The sequence below is a fragment of the Sciurus carolinensis genome, chromosome 5 (assembly GCF_902686445.1).
Source record: "Sciurus carolinensis chromosome 5, mSciCar1.2, whole genome shotgun sequence".
Classification (NCBI taxonomy): domain Eukaryota; kingdom Metazoa; phylum Chordata; class Mammalia; order Rodentia; family Sciuridae; genus Sciurus; species Sciurus carolinensis.
The window spans coordinates 161159757-161172607 of NC_062217.1; the positions used below are offsets into that span (position 1 = coordinate 161159757).

The following is a 12851-nucleotide window of genomic DNA, read 5'->3' on the forward strand; positions in this document are numbered from 1 at the left end:
GAGGTGCTTGTGGAGAAGGGAGCGGATTGAGACGTACAGGAGGACGTCAGGCTGCGTTCCAGGCCCACCTGGGGCTCCTGTTCCTGAGCTTAGTTCAGCCAGAAACTAGCAGGCAACTCGAGTGGGAGCCGGGGGTATTCAGTCACAGGCACGGGTTGGCTTCCAGTGGCTGAGTTGTGGGTATGCAGGGCAGACTGGAATCTGGAATCTTCTACTTGGACAATTGGGTTGCGGAGTAAAAGAAAGGGCTGCTGACTGGTTGAGGAGAGGACTCAGAAACTCATGTCCTCAGAGATCTTTTCCTTCCCCAGGGGTCTTGAGAGGAGATGCCCCCAAGGCACATGGCTCCCACCAAGAACCTGTAGGAGGACAGCAGCCGCACCCCACCCAGCGACTACAGAGGCCTGGGAGCTGAGTGCTGCCCTTTGGAGTGTGTCCTTTTGGGTTCTTTGAGTGTCTGCCTCCAGCTCCGTGCAGTGCCCACGAGCCTCTGCCAGGTGAAGGGTGCCCTGGCCGCAGATGCCGCTGTTTGGGGCAGTAGTCTAGCTGATGTCAAACCCTAGGTATGTCGGTAAATATGTACTTTTGCACCTGGTTGCACTTCGTTGAGGTACATCATCTGCCACTTTTACCCTGAGGAGAAACCAGAGATCCTGGAGACTCCGGGAAATCTGAGGGCTGTCTGAGGTTCATTTTGCTCCCCACAAATGCTAGACAGGATGTGGTGAGGTGGTGATGCCTGACAGAAGGTATTTACTAGCATATCATTTGGACCATGAAGCAATGGCATTTCCAAATGGGAGAAGTGTAGACTTTTTCACTTCCTGAAAGATCTCTTCTGTGCATTTGCTTTTAGTTTGGGGACTTATAGGGTGTTTGTGACTTCTGTGTCAGGGAGAGAGCTGGAAAAGTCCCAGACTGGAATTTGACCAATTAAGGAACTTGGTTAGCTACAGGGGAGGGATCAACTGTGCAAATGGCCCAGGTCTGAAGGGGCCATCTGTGGTCTGGGTCTGGGTGATAGCTCCTTGGTGGGGGCTTCCTTTTAAAAGATTTTACTTAGGAGAGGTTAATTATGGGGTGTTTATTGAAAACTTCCTTTTCCCTTTTATTGGGGCAAAGAGGAGTAGAATTCTTAAAATCAACAAATAAAAGTTAAAGAAACTTACAGGGAGTTTTGCTTTTTTATACCTAGTTTTTAAAGGAATATTTCAAGAGGCGGTGTTGGTTATTTATTTAACAGGAATATTGGCAATTTTTTTTTTTTTCCTGGCAAACTAAGTACTTAACCCCTACAGTACTTCGGAATCAGTTCTTCCCTTTGGTCCTATTGTCTAGAGTTGGGTTTTTAGTAGAAACCTTTTTAAGCTCTGACATAAATCCAGAGACTTTATCATAGTGTTTTCTTTTGTTCTTTGTGGTGCTGGAGATAGTTTTTGTTTTTAATATAAATATTTTGTTTTACGTGTAAAAGTTCAAAGCTACTTTGATTTAAATATCACTTTAAGAAATTCAGGATTTCTGATGTTTGAAAAGTGTTTAAAGAGATATCACCATGGTATCATTAGACATTAAAAATTAAAAGTCTGGTGTCCCAAGCACTGGGTCATTTGTGTTCGAGGGACATTTTTATTGATAATCAGTTTTCTGTTATTACTGTTCTTCTCAGAAGGCAACACCAAGACAGGACCACATGCTCATCCAGGGAATGCCAATCAGTTGTAGAAGTTATTTTAATTCATTTTCTTTAATAGCATAATCATTTTATCACGTAGGCTCTTTGGTTCAGGGCTATTTGAATGTCTCATCTGGATTACTTGGACTTTAATATGTAAGTCCACTGTGTTCTTTAAGTCTTTACTGTTTCTTTTTAGGCTGGGGGTCCTGCCCTTGAAACTTTTTTGAGAGACAGGGTCGCTGTGTTGCCCAGGCTGGCTTGAGACTTGTGATCCACCTGCCTTGGCCTCCTGAGTACCTAGGGCTATGAGTGTGAATCACCACACCTGGCTTGAATTTTCTAGTGAATGGGCCACTGGCTAGATGGACCTTTTAAAATTGTCCCAGTAGCACTGAAAAAAGAAAAGGGACTTGCTCTCATTGCCTACCCAGCCAAGCCCTTTTCTTTCATTTCAAATTAATTTCTAGCTTTAATTATATGTAATATATATTTTTTCTTTGCATAAATTAAAGCCTTGCAGATAGATCATACATCTTTTTATTTCCTGAAGGAGGCTGGTGCCAGCTACCCTCCTGACCACACCAGTGTCCAGGGAAACATCATCTACAAATGATAAGTCTTGTCTCTTCCTTTTGAAGTTATATACTACTTTTTCTTGTCATTTGCCTTCTCCAGGGTCCCCAGAATGTTTTTAAAAGTAGTGGGAATAACACTGATCCATAACCGGCTCTTGACTAAAAGGATGGTCACCCTTATAGTGCTAATTTCTGTTTGTTTCCCATAGGTCACTTTATTAGGTGAAGGATGCTTGTTCATAGCTCTTGATGAATAAGAATGTTCGTTATGAGCCTTGAGATTTATGGTATGCTTTTCCCACTTGAAGGAGCCATTTTTTTTCACATTGAATCTGTTAATGTGATAAATGACACATTTGTATACTTTCAGCTATTCAACCTTTTTTTTATTATTATTCCTAAACTCTGTTTGTTCAACATTGCTGAATTTCAAAATTTTTTTCCATCAATATCCAAAAGTGAGATTTGGTTTTTCTTTTGCAATATGTATAGAATTTGGGATGACTGTCATGGAAAACCCATAGTTCTCAGATTGACAGGTTCATAGCATTTTCTTGTAACTGTTCTTAGATGTTTTTGTCAATTTCAATTATGCTATTCCATACAGCTTTAGGATGTTTTTTGATTGCATTAGTCTTTTCAATGAACCAGAATGTGGTTTTATCATTTTGTAAATAAACATTTATGCCATGAACATCTTTCATTACTATTTAGGTGTCTATTGAACTTCTAGACATATTGATTTTCAATTTCCTGTAAACAGTTTCTGCAGCTGTTTCCTGAGAATTTGGTACATTGCTAATTATACGATTTATACTATAATAATCCTCCTTTAGCCTTAGCTGGTGACTTAAGACAACTTTGAAATCTCTTGCTGGGAATGCACCTTATGGTTCTACCAGTTTCTACAGGTACTTTAAAGATGTTTGCCCCTGAAAAGTTCACCAGGCCCTGCCCCCAAGTTATTCCATGAAATACAAGGAAAACCTGAAATACAATGACCATTTTATTAAAAAACAAAACAAAACAAAACAAAACTAACTCACCACTTGGTAAAGGTCACCAAGTGCTTATGACATGGGAAATAAATGCCCTGGAATTAGAAAGACAATACATTTTTTTTTAAAAGACCTTTAGCTCTCAGGAACCATTGTTAGAGAACCGAGGCAGGGCGACAGATGAAATGTTTCAACCTGTGTTAACAATGACATCACAGCACAAGGAAGAGCAGTGCCAATTTAAGAGAAGAGGACACTATACTAACCAAAATTCATCACTTTTTTTTTTTTCTTACAAGGGAACTAGAAATTAAAACAGAACTTCAACACAGGAACAAAGAGAGCATTATATTAAATAATTCTCCTGTTTAAAATGGCCTGACTATAGGACTGAATCTGTAAACACAGGGTGATCTTTTTTTTCTATAGTCATGTAAAAATTAGATCTCAAAAGACATTTTTCACTGTTCTAAATGACGGGATTTTAAACATTTCTATACAATACAGTATCACAATTTTATTTAAAGGCAGTTGATTCAGGGCTGCCTTGGACTGGAATGAAGATCCTTAGTAGGATCAGTGCCTCAGCTGGGTCCCAAATATTTCTCTCAGCTACTGTTTCTTTAAAATTCGTGTTGAAGGTGGTATTGATGCTGTTTAAAATCACTAGAGACTGAGCTGGGCCCACTAATCACACTGGAGAACAAACTTGAAGGCAAGGGCGGTTTAACCCCCGACTCTGCTGGCATTGGACAGGAGCTGGCCATCAGGAGTTTAGGTCTTCTTAGTCACCAAACGCCAGTGGGACAGGGTTCTGATACCTCAATTTCACTTCTACCAAGGTTGAATCATCAGAAGCTTTTCACTAGAAACACTTGATAAAAACCTCAAACAGGAAACAGAACATCCCTAAATACAATGTCTTGTTTACAGCCAATAGACTCTGGTCTCTAAAGAAGCCTTTTTTGGGGGTTTTGTTTCCTTGGGCTCAAAAAGGGACAGAGCCAGCTCTTAGCCAAGCTTTCCATTCACAGTACCTTAGTCCTGGCTTTTTCTTCTACACAGACTCACCCTTTCTCAGAGTCGCTCTTTCAATGAAGACTTTACCAAAGCAGGATTGTCACCACGGTCCCCATTGACACAAGAGTCTTTAGATGATGTTCATTTCCTAACTTGCTCCTTTCTTCTCCCATTCCTGAAGCACCAAGTGCCAGCACACACAAACACACCCCACAAAAAAAAGAAAGTTATTCTCTGTAGCAACCTTTATATTCATAGAAAAATGTAAAAATTTAAAGCACAGAAGCAGTTACAAATAGGGAGGGCAAGTATGTTTCCAACCCTGTGTGCTCATCATCCTGGCGTGGAGCACCTATTAAGAGATGGCCAGGCTGTGGCAGAGTGCTGCAAGAGATTAGAGATGTCTGCCATGGTTGTGAGGGACAGAAGTCACGTGCTTTAATGGATTGAATGGTTGGCCATCGGGTGGGTGCCTTCAACTATTGCCATCAGGCAAGCAGGACAGGAACAAAGAGTACTGTGCCAAAACCAAAGGCAGCTCCAGGCACCTTTTTTATTGTGCAACTGAGGTTAAGACTAATACTTTGTCTAGCCCCCGTGGAGAAACCCAGTCACAGGATCCATCCATTGCTGGGTGACCTTGGACAAACCACATCACCTGTCAGAATTTGTTTCTTTAGTTTTAATGGTAGAAGACCTTTGGAGGCACTGATTTTTTGGTCTGAAAACTAATCTGTCCCTGGCTGCAGCTGCCCCATATGTATTCCACTCATAATTGAGTGGTGGGTACATAGGTCAAGGACAAAGTGTCCTTGGGCTCACTGATAAGAGTACTTGAATCAAGTGCCATCTCCTTCTGGTCAATCAAAGCACAGTGAAGCCAGAGTCACTGACTGACTGTTGAGAGCTAAGCCCTCACCCAGTGCTGGCTCCCACAGCCAGGAAGAGGAGCCACATCCTAGTAACAGTTCTGCTAGTCCTGAGGGAGGCTAGGAGTGACCTCTTACCTTGGCTTTCTGGAGGACGGTGCCCTTGCCTGTGACCATGACAGAAAGCGGCCTGTTCTTGAGGGCGGTCGCGGAGTTGACTGGGGTACAGTCTGGGGTAGAGGTGGAGGAGGCAGCTTTGGGCTGTGGTTAAGGAGGAGAGCAAGGGTTGGGTGGGTGGAAGGAGACATGACCCGCTTCCCCCAGCCCGTGTCCAGGAGAGCCAGTAAGAGCTCAGAGGAGCGGGCACTCACGCGAGGGCTCATGCTGTCCAGGTGGGTGGTGTCTACGGTGGTGCCCAGGGTCACGGGCCCGGCCTCAGCCTTCTTCAGGTTGTCCTTCACCTCCATGATGTTGAGCTCAAGGTCCACGCGCCTGCTCTCCTCTATCCGGCACTCCTCGTCAATCTCCTTCAGCTTCTGCTCCAGGTTGGCCAGGACTCCCTTGTCTGGGGGGAGAATTAAGCCAGCTGCAGAAAATGGCATCCCAGCTGAGGCCAGGGAGCACGCTGAGTGGGAGTCTGCGCACACCCCTGCAGAAGGAGGAACCCTGGTGTGACGCTCAGGGCGCAGATGGCCCTGTGTGTGTGCCCAGGGCCGCCTCCAGGTCTAGGTCTTGTGTTCGCGTCCTAGTAAGGCTGGGAAGGCGTCACTGGAAGGCTAAGTCTCTTCTGGTAGGCTCCCAGTGGTTCTGACATCTTGCTCTCCTTACAGCCAAAGTGTGAGAGAAGTTCTACCCGTGGCCTTGGGCCGACTGGGTTCTCTGGTTACCCCACAGTTCCCTCCATGCCCTGGTCCTCGGAGCTTCCTGAGGCCTGACCTCAGTCTTGCTTTATGTATCTTATCCCTGGGGGCTAAGAAATGACCTGCGGGCTGCAGGGGCCCATTGCTGGAGGAAAGGATGGCACCACGTGGGGTCAGCACAGTCCCAAGCATGAGTCAACGGCCACCAGAAAACATTATGTGCTGTTTCCAGGCTTTGTGGTAAGTGATCACCTGTTGGCCTCGGTCCAAGGACAAGCAGTGAAAGGGGCCGTTGTGTAGGGAAAATTCATAGAGAAAAACTAAGTTGAGAACATCAGAAATGATGTTTTCGGTACTGAAATTTAACAATATAGTTGCTATTTGGCGGTGGTCAGTATCAATACTTGGAGAATCACTTTACCATTTGAATCTAAAGGGCTTATTTGCCAGGAAAATAAACCACAGTGAAAATTTTCTCTTCTCCCACCTGAAGTATCTATGCAGGAGAAAAAGTGGGGAGCCCCTGTCTCATACTACAGCGTGGGACTTTCAGGGGTTTCAAAGGACTGTCACGGATGAGCCTGGGCCACCCACATCAGCTCATGTCCCAGCTCTCCAGTCTCAGCTGAGTAAAAGGAAGCCCCGCCAGGAACATCCTACAAGCAGCGGGTGCCTACACAGAGTGACAGATGGTAGATTAGGGGTAAGAAAGTAGGAGAGTGACGGATACGGGCTTTGGGGTCCAAAAACTTATTGTGGTAATGGCTGCATAACTGTAAATATACGAAAGCCCACTGACTTGAACTTGAAGTGGGTCAACTGCATGATGTGATTATCTCAATAAAGCCAGTATTTAAAAAATGGGTGACTACCCCCCAGACCTTCCTTTAGCAGTCAAAAGCTTCCCAGGAATCAGCTACGTTTGTCCCCAAACCTACTACGCCTGCTGTGCTTGTTCATGCAACTCTGCAATTTAAATACTAAATTAGCACAAAGCGACTGTAACAAAGTCAAGGTCGGAGTAGGTGTTATAAGAGATAAGTTGCTAGAAAACAGTTGTCACATGATAAGAGGATGATTTGGAAGACAATCTGGAAGGCCTCAGCTTTCCTTTACAAGTATCTTAAACTTGGATTCACTTTAAAGAAGTGAAGCCTGCCGGTCGAGGCTGACGCTTGGCCGGCGTGGTGGACACCCATCAGCGGACCCACATCTCTAAACAAGGCCTTGGCATGGCATCAAAAGATGGGCCCAAGAATGTACATTTGTTTTAAGTGAAAACAAAACATTGCAGGCCTAAACATAACAGTTTTAAAGATTTCCACCTTAAACCAGGCCAGCTACCTGCTGGTCTGATTGACCTGGATCAGGGGTCCCCCTGTAGGATGGCAGCTTTCAGACAGGGCCAAGGGGAGAAGGGTGTGCCACAGGTGAGGGGGTTCAGGTCCACAGGTCTGGAAGCCAGCGAGACAGATCCAGGTCCTACCACTACCAAGCCCACATGTCCCCTAAGCTGAGGGCCCTCCCCACCTGGAGCCCCTTACCTGCACATTTTAACAGGGCCTCCTTCAGCTCCCGTTTCTCTTTCCGGAGCTGAGCCAGGTGCCCCCGGATCTCTTCCTTCTTCCTCTCAAGTCTTTCCTTCTCCTCTGTGTACCGCTTCACCTCGGCCTCTGTCCGGTTCTTGCCGAGTTTGATTTCTATAGACCCAGAGAGGGATGTTCCAAGTTAGTTGAGCTGGATTGTTAGGGCTGTCCCCAACCACCTCCCCAGGCTCAGGATCCAGGGCTGGGGCAGAAGACCAGAGCTGGACACCAGGTCAAGCCATTAGGGACATGAAAGAAGTGGGGCCCACACTTCTTGCTGTGTGGCTTTGGGCAAGTTACTTCACCTCTCTCCTCATCTGAAAGGGAAGGAATAGGGCTAACTTCTTTGAGCCATGTCCAAAATGCTAAGCTCTGATCTAGCACAGGTACCTGCACTGGTCACCCGCAACCTGTCCTTTACAGGTGGGCTGGCGCTAGCCGGGCTGATGGCCACAGTATCGGGGCAGTTTGGTGGGAAGGAGATTCTCTGCTGCTCAGGCTGGAATTTGACTGTGGCGATTCTCAGGGAAGGCTCCTCGGGCTCCCGGCTCTCTAGCTGCCTCTGTGTGGAGAGAAAACATAATTCAGCCAGATGAAGGGCACAGGAAGGTGGTCAGCCCTCCACTGGAACTGACCTGTACCTGCTGCTCTGGGTTCTCTGCAGACTTTGTACAGGGCTCCTCTGGGGCCGGGCCTGGGTCTGCAGGGAGGGCCTCGGCTGGATCCTTGAGGAGTGGCGACGTGGGGCAGGGGGCCTGGGTCTGTCCTCCGTTGGGGCTGTACAGGAAGGACTTGACGGGCGTGAGGTCCAGGTACACTCGGTCAAGCTCACTCTCACATGGGCCATCTACGGCAGGGGTGGCTTCCTCCACGGGGTCCACCTGCAAAGGACAGTCGGGTGGCATTCATCACGACTCCATTCCTGGACGCAGCCCTGCCTCAGACCTCCTGTCCCCACCCTGGAGTTCCCAGAGACCTCCCTCCCTCCCCAGGGAGCCTCCTGTGAGACCTGGTTGTGCCACTCCAGAGGCAGAAGACCCAGGACCCCGTGTTCACCTTCTCTGACCCTTACTTCCTCATCTGTACAGAGGGAACCAACTGTGCCTCCCCGCAGCCGGAAGGTTCCCTCTCCCTCTCCCTCTCCCTCCCTGCAGAACCTGCCATTGGCTTTGGCACCCACCTCTGTTCTCAGTGTGGACCTCGATGGCGAATGGTGCCACCCCTCCCTCAGCACTGACCACGGGTCCCCAAGCCAGGCCATGCACACCCCATGCACAGAACTGAGTCGGCTGCATCTGGGGTCTGCACCAATGACCTATAGGTGACTTAAAATCCATTCATCTTGGAGACACCTCCAGTGTCGGCGTGCACAGGTCTGGCAGGAGGACTGGAGATGCGGCCCTCCAGGTCCTTACCGCTGCCGTCAGCTCTGACATCTCCACGTCATCATACAGCTCCTCCTGGCGGTCCTGGCTGGGCAGCCCGTCGATGTAAGTGTTGGGCTCAGAGAACTTCCTCTGCATCAGTCTGGAAGAGACGGCCAGACATGGTGAGCACTAAGCACCAGGACAGAGGGGGAGACTCACCAGAATGCAAGACTTTGGCTGCATGGAGATGTGGGGACAAAGGCCTGCCTCCAAGCGTTTGGGGGCATCTCTTCTCTCTCTTCCCAGAGCCTTCAGCCTGGAACTCTTGGGTCCAGATTTCCCTCCCAGAAAAATACTCCCTGACCCCTCCCTTTCAGGACCTTCCCACTGCTGCCACAGGTCCCTTCCCACTGGCTCTTGGCAGTACACCTGGGCAGTACACACTAGACGCCATCCTGTTTTGTGCGTAAGGAAATAGATACTGCTTCAGTGGCTCGGTTGGCTTCTACCAGTACCAGCTCCACCTCCCTGTCCTGGAGCCCTGTTTGCTTATCTGGAAAGTATAAATCAAACCCCTTGTCCTGCTTATTCCAGAATGTACTGGGGATTCAGCGCAAGTACAGAATTGGTGGGAAGGACAAAGGAAAGGTACACACTCTACACGAGGGAGCTGGGGAGTGTAGAGCCCAAGCCGTCCCAGGGCTGGCTCAGCTTGCAGATCCCCAGGGCTGCCCCTCGGCCTAGGACTTTGCATCTTCCTTCTGCTGGATAGGGCAGGGTTGAGCCCCATACTGTTAGTGGCCACTCTGCTCCAGCTGTGCACCAGAGGCTGGTCCAGGCCCAGGGTCTAGAAGCAGGGCTGGGAGCGGGAGAGGGCATAACAGGAGGCCCTTCGGACTCACAGGAGAGAGGTTTTGGCCGCGCTCACAATGCAGGAAACTCTCTCGGCGTCCACGTAGTCGTAGGTGAACTCTTCTGGGTCTGTCTTGGAGCCTGACTCGGAGAGCAGGAGGCCTAGCCAGTGGCCCATCTCCTCGGAAGACTTGGCCTGGAAGGAGGCCGAGAGACATGAGCCAGGCTCCCCCACCGCCATGACAATGCCATGGCCTGATCCCAGTCCTGCCGGTCAAGCCCCTGAAACAGCAGGCTTGATCTTCAGCAGCATATCCCACCCTCGGAGACCCCATTTCCCATCTGTGACAGCCTGATGTCACTTCCATGAGGCCTTGGATATGAGTCCAAAATATCACTTGTAATTTATATGCCTGTGCTTCTAGAACTATGGTTAGTTATCATCTACTGACAGTTTCTAAAATTAAAAATTGTCTGTACTGTAGGTCGACACTTGTATTTCCCGACAGTCAGATCACAGTTTAACATTCTAATCCATACATCCAAGGCTGCCTGGATCTTTGCTAAAAAATAATGTTCAAATTTACTTTTTCTTATGGCTTCAATCAAGTGAGGGCATCTTAAAGGCCCGACAGCAAGTCAAGAAGCTCTACTAAATTATCAACTGAATTCAGTGAACATGGTGCCCCCCCCAGGGGTACAATGCAGTCTAATCAAACGCAGACACTGGACACTTCTATTACAATGCCAGCATTGTCTCTTGCCTTTATAATGCGAAAATCTGGGAATTCTATAAAAGCTACAGGTTTGTGTTCCTGAGGAAAACCAGCTACACCACATTCACTGCAAGTTTTTCTTAAGTCGAGAGGCAGCTCTAAGCCAACTGGATGGTTAGTGGGATTCCTTCTCCCATGAATTTTCAACTGAATTTCTTGATACTGCTTTTCACAGGGGTCCCCAAGTTCAGGCTACCACCATCTCTGCTCTGGGCAACGGCAGCAGCTTCCTGACAGGTCTCATTTTGTCCCTTTGTCTCCTTTGGGTCCATCCCCCACCTAGTAACTGGAGGAAGCATCTTAAAATCTATATCTGAGCCTGCCACCTCCTTTGAAGCCCAGGGAAGGGGTCCCCCTGCTCCTAGGATCGAGCCCTGCCCACTCTGCCCAGGCTCGTCACCGGCCAGCCCTGGCCTCATCCAACATGACTGACACTTGCCTCACTTGTTTGCAGCAAATGTAAACTAAGCCATTAATGGGGTAATTAGTCAAATATCCTCACATTGGCAAATGAGTATATAAGTTCCATGAGTGCAGGGGGCGCCTGTCTCTTTTGTCTGCCACTCTATGGTTCTGAGTCGATTTTTGCCAACTGTCAAGTGAATGACCCAACCCATGCAAGCTCGTCTTTGGGAGGTGATTAGGATGTGGGTGTTTCCGCCACCAGGGGGCAGTGTTAGAGCAAAATTTGCAGGAAGACCCGGGATAAAGGACTCAAGTGAACAGGAGCTAATGGGCAAGTGTGTGCAATGAGCTCCGCCGGCCGGGCTCCCAGTGAGGCATTATGTCACCTCCTTATTGTTATAAATGTAGCATCACATCAGAGGGTGGGGAGTCTTGTCCCCCAGATAAGCTCTGACAATCCTCATTTTTAAGAACCGGGCCTGGAGGCCTTCCAGGTTGGTGACCCACACAAACTAGCACCCATTTGAATCCCAGAAGCCTTTCTGGCAGCTCTGGGAGTTATAAACACTCTGCCTGCCTAAGTGCAGGAAGTAGCTCATTGCTCTGCTCTGTGACACAACCACCCTGAGGTCGGAACAGGAATGGGCCAACAATCACAGGCGAGGGAACTAAAGCTGGCATGAGGCTGGGTGGAGCCTCCCTCAGCAGGATCACAGCCCTGGCTGGTCCTGCTGCCCCCTCCTCCCAGGGCCAGGGTACCTCAAGCTTGGCCAGCTCCTCCCCGCCGTGGAGGATGCGGAAGGAGTAGAGGTGGTCGGGGCTGGGGTCTGGAACCACCTCACAGCCCACCAGGCTGAGGGGCTGCTGGGCCACCTTGCTGCGGTTCCGGTCCTGGTAGAAGTACAGGTGGCTGTCCCTGACGGAGCACCAGCGTGACTTCCACTGGCTGTTCACCAGCACATTCAGGTAACCTGGGGGGGACACGTGGTGGGATGAGGCTGAGAAGGAGCCGAGGCCACACACTTGCAGGAGAGGACATGGCCGAAGGAGGTCCCCTGGGCCTCCTGAGAGTCTCCTCGGGTATGGTTTTCAGAACTGTTCGGCCTTTCTTATCTCATGGAAGCTTGTGGATCTCAAAGTCCATATTTTTCTTTCTGTGTCAAAGCAGCCGGACCCTCGGCAGCACCCGCTCCCTACCCAGGTCATCCGGGTCACTGGCAGGAAGCCTGCCCACCCCATTTCCCAGCTGCTGGTTCAACCCTGTTGCCTCTGCAGCTGCAGTTTTCTTGGTCCCCGACAGCTCATCCACCCTTGGGTTGTTCGGACTCAGCCTGCAGCACCCAATTCCTCTTCCCCTCTCCAGATATAGAAGCCTCCCTGGTTCTCATCTCCTTATTCTGCCTTCTATCAGAACATCCGGATCCTGGGCCAGTGACACTCTCTGCTTCCATGTCAGCCTCCCCACCTGGACACATGTGCTTCCCAAGGGCAAGAACTGCACTGTGTCCTCTCTAATGCCCAAGGTCTGTGTCTTCTCCACCAGGGACCCCATTTCCTCTAGGCACACAGAGGCTGCCAGCACCAGCACCCGCCATGCCATCTTTTGTTCTCAAATGGTCGCGTGGGCGTGTTCAGCTTCCCAAGGAGAAGGCAAGCCTTTTCTCACATCAGATAAATGTTTACTGAGCTGATACTATCCATCCGGGTAAAATACACCTTGGGACCCTCCTTCCAGCTGTGTGCAGTGAGTGGACAGCTCTTTGCTCCTCACCTTCTCAGACACACTGGCTTACAAAGTACAATTTGGGTCAAGAGAAGAGGGAGTTCAGATCTCAAGCACCCGAGTTCTGGGGAGGAGAGCCACT

At 48.9% G+C, this 12851-nt stretch overlaps 2 protein-coding genes across 10 annotated transcripts in view; one reads left to right on the forward strand and one right to left on the reverse strand.

Annotated features, from left to right (window-relative positions):
• Positions 1-2971, forward strand: part of Vwa2 (von Willebrand factor A domain containing 2) — a 41025-nt gene extending 38054 nt beyond the window's left edge. For all 4 annotated transcript variants that reach the window (XM_047553296.1, XM_047553298.1, XM_047553297.1 and 1 more), the window contains exon 14: positions 312-2971. In XM_047553296.1, the coding sequence (XP_047409252.1) occupies positions 312-415 (104 nt within the window). In that variant the 3' untranslated portion in view covers positions 416-2971. The remainder of the gene's footprint in view (positions 1-311) is intronic.
• A 275-nt stretch (positions 2972-3246) lies between these two features.
• Afap1l2 (actin filament associated protein 1 like 2) overlaps positions 3247-12851 on the reverse strand; it is a 93120-nt gene continuing 83515 nt past the window's right edge. For 4 of the 6 annotated variants that reach the window (XM_047553292.1, XM_047553290.1, XM_047553293.1 and 1 more), the window contains 9 exons: positions 11746-11957; positions 9856-10001; positions 9002-9113; positions 8222-8467; positions 7977-8148; positions 7545-7700; positions 5512-5705; positions 5279-5401; positions 3247-4446 (listed from right to left, as the gene is read on the reverse strand). In XM_047553292.1, coding sequence (XP_047409248.1) covers positions 4420-4446; positions 5279-5401; positions 5512-5705; positions 7545-7700; positions 7977-8148; positions 8222-8467; positions 9002-9113; positions 9856-10001; positions 11746-11957 — 1388 coding nt within the window. In that variant the 3' untranslated portion in view covers positions 3247-4419. The remainder of the gene's footprint in view (positions 4447-5278; positions 5402-5511; positions 5706-7544; positions 7701-7976; positions 8149-8221; positions 8468-9001; positions 9114-9855; positions 10002-11745; positions 11958-12851) is intronic. The other 2 variants (XM_047553291.1, XM_047553294.1) reach the window with 1 other exon arrangement.